The sequence below is a fragment of the Podarcis erhardii genome, assembly GCF_964252035.2.
Source record: "Podarcis erhardii genome assembly, chromosome: 1".
Lineage (NCBI taxonomy): Eukaryota > Metazoa > Chordata > Lepidosauria > Squamata > Lacertidae > Podarcis > Podarcis erhardii.
In genome coordinates, this window is record NC_138497.1 from 35,592,031 (window position 1) to 35,619,107 (window position 27,077).

The 27,077-nt window shown below is 40.0% G+C and overlaps 1 protein-coding gene across 11 annotated transcripts in view; it reads right to left on the bottom strand.

Annotated features, from left to right (window-relative positions):
• Nucleotides 1-27,077, bottom strand: part of NPAS3 (neuronal PAS domain protein 3) — a 628,833-nt gene that overhangs the window by 461,997 nt on the left and 139,759 nt on the right. For 3 of the 11 annotated variants that reach the window (XM_081859320.1, XM_081859319.1, XM_081859315.1), the window contains one exon: nt 20,059-20,179. The exons of the other annotated variants lie outside the window; for them this stretch is intronic. In XM_081859320.1, coding sequence (XP_081715446.1) covers nt 20,059-20,179 — 121 coding nt within the window. The remainder of the gene's footprint in view (nt 1-20,058; nt 20,180-27,077) is intronic. 11 annotated transcript variants of the gene reach the window in all.

Below are 27,077 nucleotides of genomic sequence, written 5' to 3' on the forward strand. Positions count from 1 at the left end.
CAAATGCCCAAACCTCAGTTGGTATAAATTGGCAATTGACACAGGCCTTATATTTCATGGAAGTGAACGTAATTAAAAGGGAGCATGGCACATTGCCAAGCGATGCTCTTTTGCCCATTCTCATCTTTGATAGTCAAAGTGACTTCCATTGCCCTGTTAGGTTACTTTCATCCGCTTCTACCTCCTGCTGTAGTTATGGCTGTTTGGCTCAAATCCTTGGGTAGCACTTTCTTTTAGCAATTTGGAACTACTTGGAACACAGCCCTGGAAGTTTGGAGGACTCAGATGTTCTAAACTTTCCTTCTGACTTCCTACCAGTGCCTTTTCATATATTTGAAGATTAATTTTATTTTTACAGTTTGCATGTCCTAATGATCAAGTGCTGGCAGAATGCCTAAGTGCTCGTTAGTTGTCCTCTCTTGGTACTCTGTGAGTTTGTACATGCGTGCATGTACACACACTACTTGTAGCCGAACCCAAACTGATTTTTTCCCTTTTTAACTGATTTTTTTTCTAAATATAATGTTCATATCACACATACTGGATCATGTCAGATAAAGCAATCTACATCAAGTAACAATAACTGAGAACAGTTAATACAGTGGTACCTCCCGTTAAGTACTTAATTCGTTCCAGAGGTCCGTACTTAACCTGAAACTGTTCTTAACCTGAAGCACCACTTTAGCTAATGGGGCCTCCTGCTGCCGCCGCACCGCCGGAGCACAATTTCTGTTCTCATCCTGAAGCAAAGTTCTTAACCTGAAGCACTATTTCTGGGTTAGCGGTGTCTGTAACCTGAAGCGTATGTAACCTGAAGCATATGTAACCTGAGGTACCACTGTAGCTATACAGAGAGTTGGTTTTTGTTGACTAGAAAATAAAATGCTTGCAAAGGTCAGTAGAAATAAGATCCATACAGAACCACACTTATGCCCACAAATAGATGAATGTGCCATGTGGACACCATTAAAAGGTGAGGGTACAAAGTGTGGCAATTCAGGGGAAAAACAGAACTGCCTTATCTAGAAGCCTATGGATTAGGAGCAGAGACACAGAAGTGCTATAAATACTTTAAAATAAACACACATACCTGAAACTTTTTAACAGAACTGTAAAGGCAAGTGAAAGCTACCTCTTTAAAATACACAAGTAGCATTAATGCAGCAGATAATCCAAAGTCTCAGTGACCTTGGCAGCCTTGCAGAGGTAATCTTTGCATAGATGAATTATTCTTGAACAATTGCTCTAATGTATTAGGCACACGCATACTGTCCTTCAATATTAGCCATGCTTGTCTTTCCACCTATTTCTTAACAAACTTATTTATTAAGGTCATAGCAAGGCAAGAAATCTCACACATCCCTTGCAATGTACCATCATTTTGAACTTCTGGAGAGAAAACACAGAAGGCATTATGGTTATTATGAGTATACCATGCATGACTTTTCTAGAAAATATTTAAGACCTGAAGAAGAAGAAGAAGAAGAAGAAGAAGAAGAAGAAGAAGAAGAAGAAGAGGAGGAGGAGGAGGAGGAGTTTGGATTTGATATCCCGCTTTATCACTACCCGAAGGAGTCTCAAAGCGGTTAACATTCTCCTTTCCCTTCCTCCCCCACAACAAACTGTGAGGTGAGTGGGGCTGAGAGACTTCAGAGAAGTGTGACTAGCCCAAGGTCACCCAGCAGCTGCATGTGGAGGAGCGGAGATGCGAACCCGGTTCCCCAGATTACAAGTCTACCGCTCTTAACCACTACACCATACTGGCTCTCAGAGAGAGCAGGTAATGTGGGTGTGCTCTAGTTTGGAACAGGTAGCCAAAAAGAGCATGGACAGAATCCAAATCTAAATTATTTTACTTCTTGTTGAGTCACTAAAACATCTTCATCTCTTTGAATACCAAACCACCTCAGAACTAAAGAACTTATTTGAATTACATGTTCAGAATAAGAATTTTAATTAAAACTGATTGGATTAGGAAAGGATGATACATTGATTGGAAGGCTTTACCTAGTGAGTTCATGTTTGCCATGCATCTATGCCACAAGGCACAATTTGGCAATCTCAGAATGGGGTATCAGACCCAGATTGTGTTGCCATTCTTTAATTGCTCACTACTGCCCACCCCACAGCAGAAACATCACAAACAATTAAGAGAGCAACTCGGATTATTTTATACAAGCCCAGGCTTGTCTGGTATCTATAATCATCATCATCATCATCATCATCATTCATTCATTCATTCATTTATTTATATCCCGCCCTCCCCAGCCGAAGCCGGGCTCAGAGCGGCTAACAACAGTAAAATAATACAACATTCTAAAATCATTTCATTATAAAATCAGTTCAAATCAAATTAATGGCAACCATTGGGCTAGAGTTCTGTGAGGATTGCCAAAGGAGGGGGTTAGGCTGTGCCCTGGCCAAAGGCCTGATGGAACATCTCTGTCTTGCAGGCCCTGCAGAAAGATGTCAAGTCCCGCAGGGCCCTAGTCTCTTGTGACAGAGCGTTCCACCAGATTGGAGCCACAGCCGAAAAAGCCCTGGCTCTTTGAGGCCAGCCTAACCTCCCTGTGGCCCAGGACCTCCAAGATGTTTTTGTTTGAAGACCGTAAGGTCCTCCATGGGACATACCAGGAGAGGCGGTCCCATAGGTACAGAAAGATGCAAGAATAATGATTGCCCTAAGACTGCTTCTCACTGTAGTCTTACAATGAAAGTGAAGATCTGTCCTTTATCCCATGACCTTATATTTGTATCTTGATACTTTTATTACCTTCCTGGTTCCCTACTTATGGATAACTGCAATTTTCCACTTCTTTGGTTAATGTTTGGTTCCACTGTCCTGCCTCTCCTTCCACTCAGAGCTCCCTACAGCCCTTCAACAGGAAAACAAGAGAAGTCTTAACAGCACTGACTCCTACTCATATTCTGAGGATCGCTAAAAGTTGGGAGGCTAAATGGTGCCACTCTGCAAGTTGGACAAGATCTTGCACCAACAACTGCATGGTTATATTAATGAAACAATAAACCCCTGTACACTTTGATTGGTCCAAAAACAAAGAAACATTAGGCTCACAACATTATGCAAATTGATATCACTCTTGTCACACCTCCCCCCCCCCCAATAATTTCATTTGACCTTCACTGGACAGTGAAATGGTGCAGGTTGTCTCTGATTTTACACACTACAATCTGAATTGTACTGATCTGATCTGGGGATGGTGTGGGTTTTGTTGTACTTTGTTAACAAGGGGGTGAAATAAATGATATTTCAGTTTCCTCCATTTCTTTCATTCCATGCCCATCCCACAAAGGCATGCTAGAACACATTTCAAAGAAAACTTCAGCAACATATGGCACCAGACATCACACCATCAGCTTTCCAAACCCTAATTTAATATGCTTTGCCAAATACTCTTCTTAGTGCTTGTACATTTTTCACAATAAAATATATTGCACCTATCAAACAGGTGTCAAGAGGTCTGCACAAATGGATGGTCAGACTTTCATGTCATTAATGAACAGCCCAGGACCAGTAGGTGGTTTGTTATGTATACATTATGCACAGACTCTAGTTTCTGAAATACAGTTTGGACAGTGTTTTCCATCAGATTCATGGATCACATAAGCAAGAGACAGATTTTGCAAATTATTCTCTCAAAAAATAGATAAATGAATTCCGTATTTATGACACTGAAGGGAAAATTGCAATCATGATGCAGCAATGCTAGAAAAATAGGGTATATGTGTATGTGATATATTGCGTAGCCTTGTCTGTGACTCTTCATGCAGTGTAAAAATTTCTTTATCCAAGGACAAGTTCTTTCACCTTCCCATCTGTCCTGCGATTTTTTTTTTTTTAATGTCTAAGACAGGTGGCCTGTTGGAAACCTAAAACCCTATGGGTACAAAATATGATTAAAATCTGATGTTGGTCTCTAAGATAAAGGAAAGCACCATGTTTAGTCAAGAATTTGTAACTAACCTGCATAAATATGTCAAAGGGAAAAACATTTAACGAAAAGCATTTTTAATTCTAGCTCACTATACACAGTATCAAAATATTGCATGCAATTACTCCTCTGTAGAATATATATTGATATGTTTTGGTGTTGCAGCAATTGTCTGCATTCTTTTATATAAAGCTTATTTAAATATAATTTAAAACCAAGTCCATTCATCCCCAATAATAGACTAACACTTTCAACTGCATACTTGGAAAACATTCTAATATTTAATATTATTAATGCCCCGTAATGAAGGCTAATGACTTTCAGGAGTTCTCATCTTGTGCCATTTCATGTGCGTGGAATTTCATGTGGTAAATGGTGTCCTCGGCAGATTGTATTTTGAACCAGTTTGATACAAACAGTCTAAGACCAACATAGGGATGGAGAGCAATGAAGTAGTACAGTGATACCTCGGGTTCAGTACTTAATTCGTTCCGGAGGTCCGTTCTTAACCTGAAGCACCACTTTAGCTAATGGGGCCTCCTACTATTGCCGCGCCGCTGCTGCACGCTTTCTGTTCTCATCCTGAAGCAAAGTCCTTAACCCGAGGTACCATTTCTGGGTTAGCGGAGTCTGTAACCTGAAGTGTATGTAACCTGAAGCGTATGTAACCCAAAGCGTATGTAACCTGAGGTACCACTGTATGTGATCCAAGAGGTACACCTTAAAATCTGTTTCAATACCCCAGTGGATACATGGGGGAAATTCTCACACGGCACAGGTTGTATTTCTTCAGTCTTACTATTCTGGCCTGTTTTTGTGGTGCCACGTTGATACTGTACATAAATTACCCATTTCTTTTCCGTTTCTAATAAACTTTATCCCACAAAACAAAACAAAAACCCAAATTCTGAAGAAATTTTCCCCAACAACCCAATTTTTCAATATTAGGTTCAACATGAAGCAGGCAAATTACACAGCTTTATGTCAAATTAACCAGTAACATAAATGTTACTTATTTGCATTTTTTGTTTGTTTGTTTAGCATAGAATATACACACGCTCACACCACACATGTACAGAGAAAACATGTTTTAGAAAAGAAAATGGATGTTATGTGACTTTTCTGAAAGGGGAGAAGATAGACAATAAGAGTTACCTTGTCAAAGAATTCAATGTAGATTATATTTGGGGAAAGAAAGAGTTTGCAGGGTAAATCATCATATTATACTTTCAAGTATTTCTCAGGTAAAAAAGTACATGAGAATCTATTTAGTTTTAAAGTTTTGCACTTTGCAACTTAGAACTCTAAGTAATGATTGCTGCAGATAATTAAAATTTAAAATATTAAATTATTTAGTATATTCTGAATAATTGAAAGAATAAAAAAAACCCTAAGCAGGGTAAGACTAGAAGCAGCTATGCAATATATTTCCAACTCCCATATAATAGAATGAAGGCATACATTTGCCCTACTCCTACATTATTTTTGTTGCTGTAAAATGCGAATTTCCAAAGCCTCATAAATGAAATGAAACTATATTGATTCACATTCCCTTAAAAAGAAAATAGAGCACTACTCTCTAAGGATCATTCAGTAGATATAGTTCCAATATAAAGTTCAATTTATAATATTTAAATTTGCCTCTATTTGAACCTATGTCACACCCTGTGAAAAATCTGTAATATTGTCATTGGGTAGGATATGGTCACTGATTTGTCTAGCTGGTCAGTTTTGTATAGAAGGCCAGATTTACGTTACAACTAATGTCAGACTTGTCTGTCTGGCTTATCAGTTAAAGTGAGGACAATGAGACATCTGGAAATTACTTGTTCTTGAATCAAATTGCATTTGATTTGATTTAGGTTATATCAGCATCTGATTTTGAGATACATGTTACATTTCTTTCCTCAAAGTTTGCAAATTATTCAACAGCTATATCAACTAAATATTAAGGGCTGGAGAAAAGATTTGGGGGTTTTGATGTTTTTTGAAATCTCTTGCTTCTATCATTTGTAGGCTGATTTGCTTTCTATACAAAAGATGGCAGAAAGCTAGAAATGTTGTGTAATCATTTTATTATGAAAACACATTGTTTTGACATTTATTTATTTAAAATATTTGTTACATGCTCTTCGTTGTTACAATGTATCCCACTTTGGGATTATATGCAGTTTAGCAACACAATACCTAAAATAAAACACGCAAAATCCCCATTGTTTGAAAATGTATGGTTCTTAAGGAACTTGTGTTCAGTTTAGATAAGGGAAGGACATATTCTGTGTAGACAATGAAAACTGCTGCGGTGCTCTTAATGCAAGTATGGTAAGGGATTTCATTAAAAGTGTACAGTAATTGCCAAGGGAATTTCCTGGTGGACAACAAGAAAAGGTGACTGTTGGGAAATGCTCACTGCTGCCCCATGTGGCAAGCAACGTCACTGCAGCTCCTCAGGGACTTGACTACATAGAAGCCGACCACTGGCTCCTTCTGGGCAGAAAGGAGTATAAGAGGACCAATGGTATCTCACTGTGATGTGTTTGCAAAGCATTTTGAAAATAAAATCCTTTGCATCTGCCAGGGCCTTGACTCCACTTTAACAGAAGATGAATCCCAAGAGGTGTCCAGAGCAAAGTCTAGTCCTGTTTTGTTGGAAGAGTTTCAGATATTAAGGCTTCAGAATGCTGACAAGGTGCTTGGATTGGCCGGGGTGAACACTTGCACTCTAGCCTCTTGCCCCCCTTGACTGAGAAAAAATAGCAGCAAGAGGACAGCTGGCTGGGCAAGGGAGCTGGTTAATGCTGCCGATCAGAAGGTCGGCGGTTCGAATCCCTGCAACAGGGTGAGCTCCTGTTGCTTGGTCCCTGCTCCTGCCAACCTAACAGTTCGAAAGCACGTCAAAGTGCAAGTAGATAAATAGGTACCACTCCAGCGGGAAGGTAAATGGAGTTTCCGTGCGCTGATCTGGTTTCGCCAGAAACGGCTTAGTCACACTGGCCACATGACCCAGAAAAACTGTCTGTGGACAAACACCGGCTCCCTCGGCCAGTAAAGCGAGATGAGCACCGCAATCCCAGAGTCGTTCGCAACTGTACTTAACTGTCAGGCGTACCTTTACCTTTTATGAAAAGGGGTGGTCCCTGCCTGTTTGAAGAAGGCAATGGTAAAACCACTCCTCAAGAAACCCTCCCTGGATTTGGAAAATCTAATTACTGGGCCAGTTCCCAATCTCTCCTTCTTGGGCATGGTTCCTGAGTGGGTAGTGGTGGACCAGATCCAGGAGAAAACTGATTGTCTAGATCCATTTCAACTGGGGTTTAGGCCCAGTGTTTGCACAGAAACTTCTTTGGTTGTCCTGTTCGATGACCTCTGTCAGGAGAGAGACAGGTGAAATGTCTCCTTGTTCATTCTCCTTGACCTCTCAATGGCTTTTGATACCATCAACCATGGTATCCTTCCAGAGCGGCTGTCTGAGTTAAGAGTTGGGTGACACTAAGAATTGTAGAACATTTAGTTTCAGAATGGATTTGGTTGTACTTTGGGTGTCTACTGTATGTGCCCTACTTTACTGAAGACATTCCTCTATTTGAAGGACTTTCTGGTCCATGTCTGGTTTAAAGACAAAAAAAGGAAGGTCAGGGCCCCTGAAGTTCACCATCAAGCTAGAAACAAATTCACCAAGTACCAGAAGATAGGGACTATCCATTGTAAATAAGGATAAGAGAGGCACAACTTTAAGCCGCAGAAAGAGACCTCTTAGAAAATATTTATCAGGAACCCGAGTAATATCAAATAACACATTTCAATCTCACAAAACACTCCATCTTAATAGAGTGATATGTATTTTAAGATATGATTAGCCTCATTAAGTAATCAAGACATTTTAGCAATGCAAAATAGTGATAAATATTTTTGCCAATTGATGAGATTTTTATATAAGTTTTGTTGTTTAAAATTGATTTCCAAGATGATGAACCTCCTGACCCAACCATATCAGATGATACTGAAGGCTCACTAGAATCATAGAATCATAGAGTTGGAAGAGACCACAAGGGCCATCGAGTCCAACCCCCTGCCAAGCAGGAAACACCATCAGAGCACTCCTGACATATGGTTGTCAAGCCTCTGCTTAAAGACCTCCAAAGAAGGAGACTCCACCACACTCCTTGGCAGCAAATTCCACTGTCGAACAGCTCTTACTGTCAGGAAGTTCTTCCTAATGTTTAGGTGGAATCTTCTTTCTTGTAGTTTGGAACCATTGCTCCGTGTCCGCTTCTCTGGAGCAGCAGAAAACAACCTTTCTCCCTCCTCTATGTGACATCCTTTTATATATTAGAACATGGCTATCATATCACCCCTTAACCTCCTCTTCTCCAGGCTAAACATGCCCAGCTCCCTTAGCCTTTCCTCATAAGGCATCGTTTCCAGGCCTTCGACCATTTTGGTTGCCCTCCTGTGGACACGTTCCAGTTTGTCAGTGTCCTTCTTGAACTGTGGTGCCCAGAACTGGACACAGTACTCCAGGTGAGGTCTGACCAGAGCAGAATACAGTGGTACTATTACTTCCCTTGATCTAGATGCTATACTCCTATTGATGCAGCCCAGAATTGCATTGGCTTTTTTAGCTGCCGCGTCACACTGTTGGCTCATGTCAAGTTTGTGGTCAACCAAGACTCCTAGATCCTTTTCACATGTACTGTTATAGAAGAAAGCACCCTGCTACCTTCTAAAGGAGAAAATGGAGGGAGGTGCATGTGAGGTTATTGTGGAAAATATGGAAGAAAGGAAAAGAAATGTCTCAAATGTTTTTCATATGGCAGCATGCTTCAATACTCAGCCATGATGTAAATTTGTGACGTTAGCAGACACTACAGTTATGGTGACCTATGGCGGGAGCAAGCTTTGCATTGAGAACATAGGCATGGAAGGGATCAAAGGGTAACTGTTGAGACTCAGAGACCTAAAGTGGTCTCATTCAGGCCTACTGAAATGTTCTACTGTTACAGACAAATCATGTTAAAAACATAATGCTCTCCAAGACTCTGTACATTTACTTAAGTGTAAACAGGAGAGCCCAATGGAATATACTTCTGAAAACGCATAATGAACGTAAGAGAAGTCCTGCTGGATTCAACCAAAGGCCCATATAGTTCAGCACCCGATTTCCTGCATTTGCCAACCAGATGCATATGGGAAAAAAGTAAGACATGAGAGCAATACAGTGGTACCTCAGGTTACATATGCTTCAGGTTACATACTCCGCTAACCCAGAAATAGTACTTCAGGTTAAGAACTTTGCTTCAGGTTGAGAACAGAAATTGTGCTCCGGCGGCGCAGCAGCAGCAGGAGGCCCCATCAGCTAAAGTGGTGCTTCAGGATAAGAACAATTTCAGATTAAGTACGGACCTCCGGAACAAATGAAGTACTTAACCCGAGGTACCACTGTATGTGGTCTTGAACACACAAACATATGGAACCAAACCACTTATCCAGCTAGCTTAGTGTTCTCCACTCTGATTGGCAGTGGCTATCAGGGGTTTCAAACGTTATTTATTATTTATTGAATTTGTATACTGCCCTATATACCCAGAGATCTCAGGGCGGTTCACAGAATAACGAAGCTTCCTAGCCCCTACCCCGAACCCCTGGGTACTGCTCTGCCATTAAGCTATTGCCCCTCCCCAAGGGTTGTTCCCAGCAACTGGTATTCCGAGGCAGACCAGGCTGCAGATTGATGCATGGAGATTCAGTATAATATGAGTGAGAAGCAGCATACTGAACAGTGAGATTCAGGAGGGAAAAAACCCTGCATCCATTGGGTTAAATTTCTCAGAAACATAAAACAGAAAGGAAATACATATTTTCTGCTTATGCTATCATCTGTCAACTAAACTTAGAGATGCAACTTTTGTAGCACAGTTGTTTATAAAAAACAAAGCTGATTATCATCGCTATCTGCATATTCTGCCAAGAAGGACAGTGTCTGGCTCTGAATAATAGCTCTGAAACATTCCTGACAAATAAAAAATGTGATCTGAACGGAAGTGTCCAAGACATGAAGCAACTACAGAATTTGAGGGCAGAAGTGGGGATGGGATCTAATGTGCTAAACTATCACAGGTTCTATGTGCTTAGATCTCAGAGCACTCTAGAAAAATGCTAACAGGAGCCTGGTTAGCAGACAGGAAGAAGAGGAAGAGGAAGAGGAAGAGGAAGAGGAAGAGGAAGAAGGAGGAGGAGGAGGAGGAGGAGGAGGAGGAGGAGGAGGGAGTTTGGATTTGATATCCCACTTTATCACTACCCGAAGGAGTCTCAAAGGAGCTAACATTCTCCTTTCCCTTCCTCCCCCACAACAAACACTCTGTGAGTTGAGTGGGGCTGAGAGACTTCAGAGAAGTGTGACTAGCCCAAGGTCACCCAGCAGCTGCATGTGGAGGAGCGGAGACACCAACCCAGTTCACCAGATTACGAGTCTACCGCTCTTAACCATTACACCATACTGTATCTTTTGTGATTGGTCAAGTCAGTCTCTGTTCATTGTTTGATCTACAGAGCAGTGGTGGTGGAGGCAGCAGCAATGAATTATCTAGCCAGCAAAATAGAAGCTCCCCTTGCCTAATGGTGGAGTGATACTGACCTACAGAAAACAGTAGCCTCTAAGTATCCAAAACCAAACTTGGAACAAGTCTGTCAGCATCATGCTAAGGCTATATCATACAAAAAGTATCAAAGTAACATGCAAGCAACTTCTTTTTTTTCTCTGCAGACTGTTGCTTGGCTATTGTCCAAATAACCACAAGCCGTAAGAGACAAGCAGTGTAGGTCTGTTTTAGAATGCCAGACTATATTTTGCCTTGGCCCTAAGTTAAAAAATTGACTTGAGAACTGTAGTTACTCCTAGTATATTTGAAGGTACACAACTACATCAGGGCTTTCCTAGCATCAAGAAATGAAAGATAAACTAAAGTGCATTATGAAGTTACAGGAGCACAACTCAGGGGGTAAGTTCATGGACTCTGAGGAATACATCTTGTAGAAACCATCTACATCTTTGTGGATTTCCTGAATATGTAGACGACTGAAAGCTTGAGAGCCCATCTATTGCACAAGAGACCCCAATTAAAGTGGTGTGCCAACATAAAAAGTAGCCTCCCATGGAAGCCCAAGCACAAGTGTTCATTAAACCCATTTTACCAGGTGCCCCTAAGATTGTAAGGGCCACAACAGAAACTTAAGAGTGTCCCTGTATATAGTGTATGGCGAGTATCTTTATTTGGGTAATTTCCATCAGGTGCTTTATTTTTTCTTTATGCCTACATACATCTCTCTCTTTTTTTGTATTCATACCATTTTCCTGTTTCACATATTTTAAAATTTCAATAACTATAATCCATAAAAAGATAAATCACTTCAGTCCTATTGGAAGCTCCATGATCGGATGCTGTCTACTCTACCTCTGACGTACAAACAGTAAGGGACAGTCATCACCTTCATATGATGCTTGTGAACTCCTAGAAGCTTCTCACTGGCACTGTTGGAAACAGAACAATGAGCTGGGAGTACCTTTGTTTGATCAAACAAAGCAATTCTTCTGTTCTTGCGATGCATTATAGCATCATCCTTCTTCTTGCCAGACAACTACTTGCAAACACTGGGAGATTTTTTTACTGCCACTTAAAGAGCCAGAGCCCTGCTGTTTGCCATTGCTGTTATTGTCAAACTTCTCAGTTAAGGCGGAATCAAAGCACTGTAAACGACAGAATGGCTGAGCTTGGCATTAACACAGCGATGGGCTTTATCTTAATTATTATCTACTTATAGGTAAGTAGACTAATAAGGTTAGAAAATACCCCCATCTTTCAATAGCTTATTTACTACCTATTTTAGGAAACAACATGCTTCACATTTAAAATATACTACTGATTAATCTTTAGCTGTGATTTGTAAAAACAATAATAATAACAATACAAGTATACAACATATCCAGAATAAATTGCAATTCTTTACAAAACAAATTGCATCCTCAGTATAATATTATTTCTAGGCAGGGGAGAACCAGGCATAGGGCCTTCTCAGTGGTAGCACCCACCCTGTGGAATGCCCTCCCATCAGATGTCAAGGAAATAAACAGCTATCTGACTTTTAGAAGACATCTCAAGGCAGCCCTGTTTAGGGAAGTTTTTAATATTTGATGTTTTATTCTGTTTTTAATCTGTTGGGAGCCGCCCAGAGGGGCTGGGGAAACCCAGCCAGATGAGTGGGGTATAAATAATAAATTTGTTGTTGTTGTTGTTGTTCTGCCACTTTATATTTTACAATTTGGCTCTCAGATGCTCAATAGGTTTATGCTGGGATAATGAACAAAAAGAGGATGGCAACTTCAGGAGACCACTGCCACTTCTCAAAGACCAAAGGGTTGTCTGTGAGTGATGCAATAGACTCTGATCAATGTTCTGTACACTATGCACAGACCAGGTTCTCTCAGTGCCCATGGGAAGCCCACTAGCAGGACCTGAACAAAACAGCACTCTCCCCTCCTGCACTTTCCAACAATTGATTTTCATACTGCCTCCAAGCATGGAAGGCATAGCATAGCCATTTGGCTTAGTAGCCATTGAAAGCCTTATTCTCCCTTAATTTCTCTAACCTTCTTTTAAAGCTAATCAAGCTGGTGGGGGGGGCATGAATGTGGGGTCCCTTACATGCCACCATGTTCCTTACATACCACATTTCTTAGGGACCAGGACATGGACCAGCTTACTTCCAGTCACTAGCATGGCACCTCCCTCCCCAATGGGTGGCTGGGTAATGTCATCTGCAGTCCTTAGCCATTCCATTTCACTTTAGTCCTGCAGGCTGAGCACTTAAGACAGCAGGTGTGTCCCCTTATTTCTTAGTCCTTGCTCTTACACTGCCAGTTCATGGAAACTTTAGCTCAGGGATAGGGAACCTATGGTGCTCCATATTGGACTCCAACTTCCATCAACCTCAAAGCCAGCAAGGAAAATTGTCAGGAATCCTGGGAGTTGTAAGTCCAACAACATCTGTAGGGCATCAGGTTCCCCATCCCTGTTCTATCTTATGAAGTTATGGCCTGCTTAAGCCTAGTTTTGTGTGGTTCTTGTCCTTACTTCATCCTTCCTTACATGCTTCTCACTGCAGAAGCCGGACAGAGAGAAAACTAACAAGCTGCTGAAAAAGGAAGTAGTTATACTGGCCAAATAGAAAGCAACAACAAGGAAGAAACAGACCAAGAGAGAACTAGGTGACTGTCACATAACTGAGATTCCTTCATAAAGTCTCTACCCCTCTTTTCTCAACCAACCCCCTATGATTGGTAAAATAAAAAGAACACAAATTAGTTATTCCAGCTTTATTGCTATAACCAATCTCACAATAAAATGCACAATAAATTGGCAACTGCTGCCATCTGGCACATTGTTCATTTACCTGAAAGCAACAGGGCTCACATCACAAAATGGTAGTAATTACCACATATTAGAGAGCTGTGTGTTGATTAACACTCTCAGCCCTTTAATCACTATCTACATGACTTCGAAACTATCACAGACAGTTTCAGAGCAGTGTACTGTAGCTCTGTTGTGAAGTCAAAAACCTAACACAGCAAGCTGCCTTATACTGACTGAGCAGGACATCGGCTCATCTAGCTCAATATTGTCCACAAAAGCAATGCCAACCTGGTGGCCTCCAAAGGATTTGGACTGTTGATGGGAGCTGTGGTCCAAAGCATTTGAAGGGCACCAGCTTGATAAAGGTTGGCCTCCAGGATTTCATACGGGAGGTTTCCATCCTTATTTTAGGATCCCAAGGATTGAACCTGGGACCTTTTGAATGCAAAGCATGTGCATTGCCACTGAGCCTTAGCCATTTCTCCAGTTCTAAATGCTATTTCTGCATTCACAGATCAAGGAATTGTTTCTAGTTAGCGGCTTGCCTACAATAAAATTTTGGGTAGGCAACTGTACCCACAGTAATTATACAACATGTATGTGCACAACAGCAGATTAGACTCAGGCTATTCTTGGAGCCAGAATTTGATCTGCTTCTCTTGACTCTTCAGGACAGATGCAGCTTGGACGTTCATGGAACAGCAAAGATCAAGCGGCAAGTGGCCATGTACACTCAGCCAGGAAACATCCCAAACAAAAGACTTCTTGTCACAGCAGCCTCAGTTCTACTCTTATAGGCAAAGCTAATCTGCAATAAGCTATTTTGTTCAAGAGATGAAAACAGACAGAGGAAGAAACTAAAGAAACGTCTCTGTTGGAAGCTGCTTCTATCGTTTAATCTGTCAAAGATTGAAAAATAGTACACATCTGAAGTAACGACCGAAAAATCTACCTGGGTGCAGTACATTAAGAACATCCCTTCCAGATCAGATCAAAGTCCTATGACTAGCCAGATTCACAATAGCATTCTCTCCACATGTGCTGGATAGTGCCCTATCATAGATTATTTTTCAAAATTGTGTTTTTAACCACATAGTTTTTTACTATATTAGATTTTTGCCAAACATACCCCATTCAAACCTTTCTGAGAAGATGTATTGATAAAAAAAGCCTGTAGTTCATTTCTCATGCTGGGCCAAGCACTAGAGGATCCTCTCGATTCTTGGCAAACATGATCCCTAAGAGATAAAAAATTGATATTCTTCTTGCAATCATCAATTAGAATTATCATGGGAAATGGGAACCCATTTTTGAACTAGCTTCTTAGGTGGGCCCATTCACATGGCTTTTTTTCATAGAGGTAAGTGGCCACATATTGCTGTTGTTATTGTAATTATCTGTATGTTTTAAAGGATTTCCTATATTTATATACAGTTTTAATTTTTAATTAATTTTTAATTAAACATTTAATGATTTTTTTAAATAAACCTTCCCCTTTTTAGCTGTTCTTATTTTATCTGTAAGCTGCCTTGAGTCCCTGTCAGGAAAAAAGGAGTGGTATAAATATATTAATAATAATAATAATAACCCTTTCTCTTTATGGTTTCAGGTTCTAAAAGAGCAAGAAGCAGGAACTTCTCTGTTTGAGCTGGATACCACCTAATGGTCTGCAAAGATATGGAGAGTCTACCAGCCAACACCATTTGCACACATTTATATGTTTCTAAAAAAAGGACTTCAGAATGGTAAATCTAAACCTAAGCCAAACTGTGCGAGAGAGATTTTTGTGGCTATTTTTATACGATATTTTCCTGCTTCTTCTCAACAACAATATATTGCATTTAATAAGAGTTTTGCCCAATGGGAATCAGGTATGCACTCATGTTTTATGCAAGAAACTGCCTAGATTGTTTGGTTACATGTTCTCTTAGAAAAGGGCTTTATGCCCAGAGGAAGCCAGAATTTACTCACTGCCCCTGTGGCACATAATTGTTTCAGACCCATCTGCTTTAAAACTCTGGAGTTCCCCATCTTCCTAATACATTTAAGTATAGGTTTATGGCTATTATTAAAAAATAATCTTAGTAAATGATCAGACTGCTAAAGAAGCTTGAATGTTTTACTCCCATGCAAACACACCCAGGAGTTTTAAAGCGGTAAAAAGTAGAGTAAAAATCCATATAATTTCCAACCTCCAAATGTACAGAGCTAGTTACCATCTGAAACCAGTACCTACTAGGACTGCTAAACATAAAATTTAAATTGCCTGAACCAATGCAACTTGAAATTATTTGCTACAGCAAACAATAAATTGAGTAGCAACATAAGACTTTTTTTTATTATTTAGAGTGGCAGATACGTGTCCTGACACGTTTCCAGTTATTTCAAGGCCTTTTGAACAAAGTAGCTACACATTGGAAGACAAGAGTGCCTGGCGTGCTTTGGTCCATGGGGTCACAATGAGTCGGACACGACTAAACGGCTAAACAACAACAAGCTACACATTGTGCAATTAAGATTGCAATCCTATTCTCACCTACCTGAGAATAGGCCCAAATGAATTCAGTGGGACTTTACCCCTTAAGTAGACATACATAAAATTGCACTATTAAAAGTCCAAAGCCTAAGGGCACGTGTACACACTTAAACACAGCATACTTTCCAAGTGCCCCGGAAAAAGCAGGACATCTGGAGAGACTGGGGAATTATGTCCTTGAGTCCGCTAGATGACATTGCAAGGGATCATTGCCTTAGGAGAGCGAGAAAAATTCTCAGGGATGACTCACACCCTGGCCAGCACCTCTTTAATCTTCTACCCTCGGGCAGGAGATATAGAAATATAATCAGTCGTACCAACAGGCTAAAAAATAGCTTCTGTCCATGGGCTGTTAGGCTGTTGAACGGAAAATAACATAGCGCAAACTGACTTGCGAGGTGGTGTGTTGTGCGATAAGCACACAGAGTGCAATGAGAGTGAGTGTTTGGGGGAGGGAGACTCGGTTAATTTCATTGTATACAGGTTGTACATTGACAATAAAGGTATTATTATTATTATTATCCTGTTTACTCGTGCAAGATCTTGACAGCCACTTTGGGAGCCGTGCTCTCGCATCACGTTCTTCCCCCCAAAATTTTCTGGGGCAAGAGCAAGGCATGAGTCACGTGACGCACATGATAGCGCATCCTGGAAGACACATGTTCTAGTTTTGGGTTGGAAAAATTTGGATGGTAGGACACAGCAGTATGGGAGCCACTTCTCCATGCTATGATTCCAAACTGCTCTGGGAACATGCATAGCACATGGGCAGGGCCATTTTGTTCCTTCCTGTGTGGAACTCCTATCAGTAAGGGTTACTTTAACTATAAGGGGGAAAGCCTAAAAGACCAGGAGGGGCAAAACTAAGCACTGGAAGTGTTGTCTTTATAACAGAGCTTTGCTGACGGCAATCTTTGTCTTCCATTCAGCTTAAACTAGCGTCCATCAGTCCAGTTTCTAACTGCAGCCAATAGATATAAAAGCCATAGCATGCATTAGATAAGTCAAACAATCAAAGTTGGGCTTCACTGTCCAGATGACATTCACTACAAATCCAGACCTGATAATACATCGTTTCCACTCCATTTTACTAATTATTCCATTGAACACAATGGAACATACACAACCATACAGGGTTTGTTTTTTTTGCTTTGCCAGTCAAATGCAAGTTCACTGCAAAAGCAGCAGTGATTATAACCATCAGGTTTAAAAACGAAGCAACAATTTTTACATTTTCCAAAATTGTGCAATAGCTACGCAAAAATTAAAATTCTTAGTACTTTGAACTTGAGCTAATTATGTCAATGGGAGTGAATAAGTGACATTTGCCCTTGTAGCAGAATGTTTATATATTGAAAATTTTAAAAAAGCAACACTTGAAGCTGCAGTTTTATTCAAATTAGGGCAGCGAAAAAACACAATTCCCCCTTGCTTCCCTATTCACCATAATGAATAATACCTCCTGATCATTATGATATAATACGTACATTAAACAAAGAATTAAAGAAAGAACTTTCACTACATTGTTCACATGAAAATTAAGATCAGAATACATAGATCAGGCAAAGGTGAGTTATTATTTGACTGTTGTTTTGAACTGACATTTTATTTTTTTGGCAGCCCAAACAACTGACTTATTTAAGATCCAGTAGAACTTTGGTGAAAGTTTTGAGGGTTTTATAAGGCTTTATATTTCTGAAATGCTTTTATACTTTTATAGGATCAGTACTGATGCAGAATAAACATGGTGGATGTGACTACTTCCTTCTGCAAGTTTTTTGGACTCTAGTAGAGCTGCACACCATCAACTCCTTGGAATCTCAACAGACTTCATGCAATGTTCTACAGCCTACACATTCCTAGAGAAATGTGACATCATTAATGTTTTCGAAGCAAATATATCTTTGTAGCCAAAGATTTGGAATCAGATGCCAAAAGGGACAGGGTCTTCAATAAGAAGGTACTATATAACTCAGTCAACAGCTGAAAAATAAACAAATCTTCCAAAAAAGCTGTCTTGACTTTACTTAAGTTATCGATGTGATTAGTTTATTGCGAAAACAGATTATTGCGAAAACAGAGGGATGCGGGTGGTGCTGTAGGTTAAATCACAGGGCCTAGGACTTGCCGATCAGAAGGTCAGCGATTCGAATCCCCGTGACGGGGTGAGCTCCCGTTGCTTGGTCCCTGCTCCTGCCAAGCTAGCAGTTCGAAAGCACGTCAAAGTGCAAGTAGATAAATAGGTACCGCTCTGGCGGGAAGGTAAACAGCATTTCCGTGCGTTGCTCTGGTTCGCCAGAAGCGGCTTAGTCATGCTGGCCACATGACCCGGAAGAATGTTTATTGGCTCCCTCAGCCAATAAAGTGAGATGAGCGCCGCAACCCCAGAGTCGGCCACGACTAGACCTAATGGGCAAGGATCCCTTTACCTTTACCTATTGCGAAAATTCAAATAGGTAGCCACTAAAATGTAAGCTCTTAATGAAACAGTTTTTGCAACAACAACAACAACAACAAAATCCCAAAGGAGAGTTGTTGTTTTTAAGGAAAAGGGTAATTTTTAAGCACACATAGGGAAAAAGCTTTCAGAATAATTTTAAATAATGTCAGTACCTTTCCCCCCAATAAACTGTGATTCAGCTAAATGTTATATTTTATTCTCAATTGTTGGAATAATCTGCAACAAAAATGTGGTTAAAAATGGAGAAGGATAAATAATTTTTTTTAAAAAAAAATACACCCCAGTACTTAGAATATAAGGACAACGAAATGTTTCTTTCAGCTTGGACATATAGGACCAACATATTGTATAAAATGACTGAACACAGCTGGTACAGCAATCCAAATTCACAGCACAAATTCAAGCTCTAAATGGCCCAAATCAAAGGCTACTCCAAATCTTTTAAACTAAGGGATCTTTTCAACAGTCTCATCCAGAAAACAGATTTAGCAACAGTGCTCACTGTAAGCAAAAGCTCACTGCAAAGTAAGCTTCTCTGTTTTTTTACTTCCTAGGAAAAATCTGAGTCTCAGTAACTCACCAAAAACACAAACAAAAGAATCATATATTCACTTGGGAGGAAAAGAAAGGTGTGGGGGATGAAATAAAGCCTGTAAAGAAAGAGACAACGGGATAATTTAAACACGTCTAAAGGCTTAGTTCTTTAGTTCACCCCTGTTGCAATATTAAATTGACCTGTAATATTATTCCCAACATGAAATAACTTGAACTATTAAAAATGTTAAGCTTTCAACTACTGGAACATTGAAACAAAGTGGAAGAGCCCACAGCTCAATGGAGGAGCTTGTGCTTTGAATATAGAATGACCCAGCATGAACCTCTATCATTTCCAGGAAGTTAGCCTTAAAAGCTTCTTCCTGAGATCTTGGGAGACCCACAGTTTGTCAGAAAACAATACTGGGCTGGCTGGACTAAGAGTCAGACTTGGTATGGTGGAGCTTCATTTGTTGATAGAGAAAACAAGATAAATCAGTAAATAGGTTTCATTTAATAATGAGAACGAGCACTTAGCCTTCAAAGAACAGGAGTGGTCCTTCTATTCATGGAAAGTCTCCTATTCAGAGAGTCCTGCTGGCAGAAGTGGAAGGGGAGGTGATTTTTGCCAATTTCTGCCTCACCCTGCACCTCCTCAGTGTTTCAAAGACTGCTGAGTTTCTGAGGATGCAAGGGAATGAGGTGGGAACTGGAGGAAGCAACCCTCCTCACTTCTGCTGGCAGGAGTTTCCTCTGCTCAGAGGCCCATTCAGCAAATGCTCCATCGAACAGTGCCAAAGTCAGGATCCAAACAATATTAATGATCAAAATATACAGCACCCATAGAATTCTGGTCTCAAAATGGTTAAGCCACTTCAAGAAGTCCTTGAAGGTTGCCAGGGTCCTCTTGCCACAGCCCATCGCATGCAGTCTGGCAGAGAAATTTATAGCCTCACTTCTGAAGATAATGCAAAATCAATCCCCATTCACTCACATATGCAACCCAGTATTCTCCTAAATTGTCCCATAAAGCACATAATAAGTTGACCACACCTTCCCAGGTGTATCCCAGGCGTGCCTGAAAATTATCCATTCACTTTCTACCTGTTCTCATTGGTTGGCTTACTTTAGGAGACTGTCATAACATGGACAACATCAATTGCCTACCTATACTGGGAGACTGAGGCTGGCAGCTGGCCCATGTTGGAAGGGTCCATCAGGCATGGGTTTCTGGGTGAGGCAATTACCACTGTCAAGCAGGCATAGGCTGGTGGGTCAGTAGTAGTCCCTAGGAGAGGGCAAAAAGCAGACAAGGGAAGATGGGAGTCAAGGGCAAGGGAACAGGGTCAAGCAGGCTGAGGGTGAAGAAAACAGACCCCTATCAGAAGGTCCAGGACTGGAAATGATTTGACACAGAAAGGTTTATAGAGGATTCCTCTACAATCAAAAAACAGATCAGGGCACTAATCAGGAGCTGAAAGATTCTACAGCAACAAGTGTTATTTTTTAGGCCTTCTGAACTGTTGAAACATGCTGCTGCACACAAATTCTTATTCAGAAGTGGCACCTGTCAGGAACTTGCAAAACTGAGGAATAATCAGTAAGAAGAAGGTGGGGGCAGAGGGCTTTTACTTTCTTGACAACCATCACGCTCAATTCTCTGACCAGGCATTTCTTTTCTGATGGGGCTATTTCAAGGATTCAATCCCTTCCCAGTAGCTCCACTGTAAGTGAAGAAAAGTCAAATTTAAAATCAACAGGGCAAAAGTTAGCTGAGAATCATTGAGGCCCATTGATTTCAAGGTGACTTAAATGGAACAAACTTCTTTCGACTAGAGTTTATACAGCTGAACATAAGGCATCGCTTGAATTCAGGATTACCAACTAGTTTATTTTCAAATTTCAAGAATCTTTGCAGGTCCATTGTTTTGGGGTTGATTGGTTTAGAAAATAATAACAGGACTATAAAAATAAGTTAACAGACTGATTCAATGCATGTCCACCTAGACATAAATTCCATAGAGTTCAATGGGATTTTCTCCAAGGCAAGTGTGTGCAGCCTACAAGTATTATCCAAGTTTGCTAGCATCTACAATAAGGTGATTATACGATCTTACATGCCTGTGTTGATTAATGCTGTTATATCTTTTGTAATTTGCTCTGTAAACTTATTTTACAGTCATATAATTCTTTCAGATACACACACTTCTTTCCAAATGCTGATTTTTATACGATTAACTTCATTTACTGGCAGCAAACAAAGGCAGCAATACTTTGGTAAACATAGTGGTAGGTGCCTGGCATGTCTGAAAGTGACATGAAAATCCCTTTTCCTTCTTCTGTACCTGCATTCAGAAATCCCCTGACATCAGTCCCAGTTTTTCCTACTATGTTTGATGTAATGCAATTTAATTTGAATAAAATGCAACCTAATTTATTATGTCAGAAGAATAATGCACGGCATATAACTTAAGCAATGTTTTCAAAAGGTAATAAAGTCAATGTAGCACAACCATCACAATTTTTTTAAAAAATATATATATCCCCATTCATATACTTAAATGCTACCTTATATATTTTTCATGCTTTACTCTGTTTCCCTGTTGTCATCCTACATTTGTAAAAAGAAAAATGACTTAAAGAAATTAAAGAAATCAGAATGTCAAATGGTTTACCAAAGGCAAATCATTGCTTTCTGAACTGCTAACCTTTCAAATAGAGTTTTTCTTGTGGGCAATTTGGACTTCAGCAAAGTATTTGACACAGTATGTGAATTATAACATATGGTATGACATTTTATATTGTCAGATGTAAGGTCTGAACTTGGGGCAATAATAATATGCCTGTCTACAAGAAACTCATAATCTACAAATGACAGAGAAATACAGATATCTGAAGATCTGAGGTCGATCAAGAAACAAATAAAGGCAAAGGCATTTCCAAGATGATGAGTGAAGTATTATATTTTTATACAAGAACCCTCTTAAAACAATAGGTCTAATTTGGTTACTATTGTGATGTTGATAGAGGATGGTGAGAATGAAGCTCAGGAACCTCTTTGCCAGTTTCCACTGATGGAGAAGAGTGCTACTAATTTGGCCGCAGGGGAGCAGGTCATGCGATGACAGACAGCTAGCCTCCTTTCAAGCAGGTAGGAGGATACAATCTGTAGTTCTTCCACAGGCAGTAGCCAACATAGGGCCCCAAAGCAGGGTGCTCAAGGGATGTGATGGAGTCGGGCAGGTCATGAATCCAGCAGATCCTGCAGATTCAGTCCTGACTACTGGCTTTTCTCAAGGCTCCTGGTTCACCTCAAACTGCTACCCATGACCCAACCCAGATACCAAGTTAATCATGCAGTAAACCTTTAGGTTCATGGGAATTCATGAACACCCTCACTATTTTGCCATAAACTGGGGGGGGGGGGTTAAGGGCAGGGGATATTTCAATAGTTGTTTCAATAGTCTATTGTGGGGGGACGACAACTTTTTATTTTCTTATGATAGTCCTTTTCTCTTTTCCCCTGATTTTTCTTCTATCTGTTGTGCTTTGTTTGTTTGGTTTTCAGTTATTATTTAATAGTTATGTACTGTTCTACTACCAGTTAGTACCCAGAGGTGAGGGAGCAATCAAGTCTTAAAAAATAAACGTACAATAGATTTTAACAACACATAATATGGGAATGATATCACAGTCCAAAAAGAATCTTCCCTAAGATCATTATCACTGCCTTTCCTAAGTAAGATTTATTCTACAGTAGTATGTGCCATAGGTCACCAGCTTCAACCAAGTTTATTTCCCCCCAGGTTCATCCTATAAGACACCACAACCACCGTGGTCCTGATCTCTTCTCTGGCAAACTAATCCTGATGATCAACAAACATGAGCTGAAGAAATCTGTATAGCATTGACCACATCACGGAGGATGGAATATGGCTTTTAATGATAAATACAGCAGCTTCTACAGACTCCTGAAGATCTTAGATTTCAATTAAAAGTTTCTGGTTGTCATGGTTGCGGCGGGGCAAGGGGAGGGATCCCAAAAACATGTTCACAGCTTTTGTCAAAAAAGTAAGAAACAGAGAAAGGGTGTCAAATAGGCAAGCTGGCCTAAGGCTAGAAACCCATAAAGCAATCACATCATTAGCAGGCACAGCAGCACAATTGCCTTTGAAAGCTTTATTTTGCACTTTAAACCAATAAAACCATCAATGAAAGCCACAAACATCTCTTTCCCCCTCCTAGGCCTGTGTAGCTAAAGAGCACTCCGCCTCTATAAGGCTCAAGCCTCAGCAAGGTTTAACTCATTTCTGTGAACAGTAACTTGCCCTGTCCACACAAATGTATAAAAGTTTGCCTGAGCCACTGTCTTTCTCAGCAGGTGGAACAAAAATGCCCCAAGGAGAATCTAATGGCCATTGAGTTGGATAGCTTTATTTTGCCCATCTATTGCCCTTCCAGCAGTCCCCCTACCCTTAACCTGTGTCTTCTGGATGCTTGTGATTATCTTTTTTGTGTAAGATCAGGAAATAAGATCAATGTTTGCAAAATTATATTGACTATGAACAGGTTGCTAATGAAGATGAATAACGAGTGTGCAAAACTTTACAATTAGAATTTTATTCTAAATCAAATTTAGGTTAACTAAAGTAAAAAGGCTAAATTAGAAATCTAGAAGGCTAAAAAGCCTGCTGCCTATATCACTACTTACTTTAAACAGTAATTGAGAATGAAATTACTTTTATGAAGAAATGAAGTAAAGATACCTCATAGAAACTTGGGTAACACAATACCGCCATGGAAACTGAAAACTTAAGCAGAACTTGATGGGATCAGTTGCATTTTATAATGGAGATGTTCTCCATCTATGGAGATAGCGGATGATGTCCATCTAACTTCTACTCAAAGTATACTCATTGAAATGAATGGACTTGATGGGTCTATTTGAGTATGACTTAATTCACTATCACCCAGTGGGATTTTGGGAAAAGATTCTAGAGAACCAGTGTGGTACAGTAGTCAAAGGGTTTGGTTAACCCAAGGAAGACCCATGAAGACAATGAAGTTCACCAGGTGACCTTGTCAGTCATCACTTCTTACCCTAATATCCAAATAGCCTCGTTTTTAGAAGATAAGCATGTATATTGCCTTGAGTTAATTGGAAGGTCTGCAGTCAAAAAGCATGGATTACATTGTGAATTTATAAAAATCATTAATGGGAAACTGTTGTTCCACCTAATTTAGATGTTGATTCACTAAATGTTTATATTTTTTGTTTAGGGTCATATCATTCTTACTGGTTTGTATCTAAAAATAAAAGTCCTTCTGTTAATGGAAGAATCTTTGATCTAGCAGAGACCTCTTCCAATAGGAGAAGAGATGAGGCCATTTTCCCTGATGTACCCTTCCGCCTCCCGTGTCACTTTCCATGCTGTTCTGAGTAAGTGCGGAAATCACATTCCCTTCTTTTCATTAGTAAAACCATTCTGCAAACAGAAAGGCACAATTGGGTTCTACCCACTATTTTTGGCTGTAATCCTATACTAACTTACGAGAGAGTAAGCCCCATTGTACTCAGCTAAGCTTCAAATTAAGCATTCATAGGGTTGTGCTGTTCACCTCATAAACTAGTGATAAGTTTCTGAGATATATTTTTTAGGTTAAACAAAAAGAAAAGAAAAATAATAGAATGTAATAAGATACCTCAATTTGAGCATTCTGGCAAGTTATTTTGCCTATTTCTGTAAAGTCTAGAGACCTGCTTTATTTTAGAAAGAAAGAAATGAAATGAGATATAATGAAATGAAAACTGAGAATCCAGACCCAGTAATGATCAAAAACAGGCACTGGATGGCATGTCCAGAACCTAGGCAAAACCTAGAAAATCAGGCCATATGGCAACTCTACACTCTAGTAAAAACCTTGGTCACCATGGGTAACAAGCCAATTTGAATATTTACAGCGTGAAATGAGCCTTCCTGAAAGCAGAACCTGTGTGTGTAAAGCAGGCAGGGCAATGCATCTCCATTTTGAAAAAGCTGGAATCCCATTGATCAGCAGGTTGGCAGGGGAAAGGGAGCATGGGGAACTGAACTGGATCCCTTACCCCCTCATCAACAACTGATCAGTGGGTTATTGTTGTTTTAAAAGAACTTTGCAAATACTGTGCTGGCTGCAGATCAGAGAAGGGAGCTGTATTTGAAACTCCCCATTCAAGAATCATGACTGCAGAAACTGCTTGTGTGTTTTTATGGTCTCTAGCTAGATTAGGGTGACTATATGGGCTTACATTATTACTGAAACAGTTAATCCCATGAGCAACAAATGAAACCCTATTTTGAAATATATTGTGACCCAACACATTTTCCTTTTCCTAAGCAAACCAAATTTCTTTTTTAAAAAATGAATGGGAAAAGCTGCATGAGCTTGATTGCATTTCACAATTATTACTCTTGATATTTAATTTCTGTTTTAGCATATGTGGATCGAGACACTGAAAAACATGTACACAAAGCTTCTAAGGGATGCTCTAAATTTTATTTTGAAGGTATTCCACTATATTGCTGCCTAAATTCAAAATTATCTTATGAATTTTACCAAGCAGGCCTTTTTGTTATTTGAGGAATGGGGTGAGGGCAGAGAAAAAGAGAACATTGAAAAGAACAGTTGCAATTTTTTTACATCAGTTTTGCATCATAAAATAGTTATGTAACCATTGATTGCAAATAAGCTCCATCTTTCAATGACTTTATTGAGTGTATGACTTGCGCAAGCTTAGTCAAAACCTTCTCATATCATTGTATTTTAACTAGAGATTTAGAAGATCCAGTTAAGAACAAAAAGCTATTTTTAGCCATCTCACCCCTTGCTTTTTCCTGTAAGACTAATTGCTGTCGTTAACAGTCGTCCACGGTTTACCACACCTATCAGCCAATCACCCATTCCCATCACCCTTCTGAGTAATACCCCTTGAATTCCTTTCAAATAATCAAGAGCCCTTTTTGGAGACAAGAGTATTCAATAACTCATTATGTGAAGCATATCTTGCCAAAAAGTTTGGACTTGAGGACAATGCTAACATACATGCATAGTAAGTATCAGCACCTCCAGAATCCATATTCTTAGAGATTATAGATCTTAGGTGGGTAGGAATTAGATCCTATCTGAACTAAGTTTTCTGAATTTTTCTGTGATTACTGCTTTTGCAATATTATCTTATTTACCGTATTTACATTACAGAAGCAGGTAAGAAAAGAGCATACAGGTAAGAAGAAATCAGCATCTTGTGTCCAAAAGACTCATTCATCAATCATAACTCTGACTTCACTCATTGGCTAAGAACACTAAAAGGCGGGAGCAGCCAGGCTGGTGCATCTCACAAAATTCACTTAGAAGGGTACCTGCCCATTTTGCTTCGTAACTTTATTTCTAGGAGAACTAGAGACTTGCTTTTTAAAAAGAACCCAAAGTTCATAGCCTGGGACTCCTAGTGGCTGTGGTACATCAGTACTCCCCAAACCTGTCTCTCCAACTTTGATCAGCTTGTATGGCCAATGGTCAGGGGTGGTGGGAATGTATTCCATCAACATCTGGAGGGCTACAGGTTAGCCATGTTAACCTGACTTCCATGTGCACAGAAGACTGGATTTTGCCTCATTTTAGGATATTTATTGATGCTGAATTCGCTATAAGGCTGCAGGGCGGGTTTTAACAATGTAAAAATACAATCTTAAAACAAGTTAAAACAATTGACTGGTCTTGCCCATCTTCAAAAACCTAGGGCCATATCCAAGCAGAATGCTTCTACGTGTGCAATGGGAGCTTCCCCTCGTTCTCTTCTTTCCTGCATCCTCTGCTAATCTTCTCTGCTGGGTTGGAGGAAAACCTAGAAAATACTGAGGGAGGGGCACGTAGGAAGAGGAGAGATAGCAGAAGTTCTAGCATACAGCAAAAAGTCACTGAGCTAAAGGATGCAGTTCATTGGCTACATTCCTTAATCATTATAGGTTGCATCCAATGTTGTGTAAGCAAATTCATTCTTGACCGTTTCAACAGTGCTTCCTGTTTCCCCCCTCCGCCCCGCAAGCTGCTCTGAGGGTGCACAGGAGTAGAGAGGAACGAGCAATTTCATTACACAGGTGGAAGTGCATTCTGCTCATGCAAAGACAACCCTATGTACTTTCTGA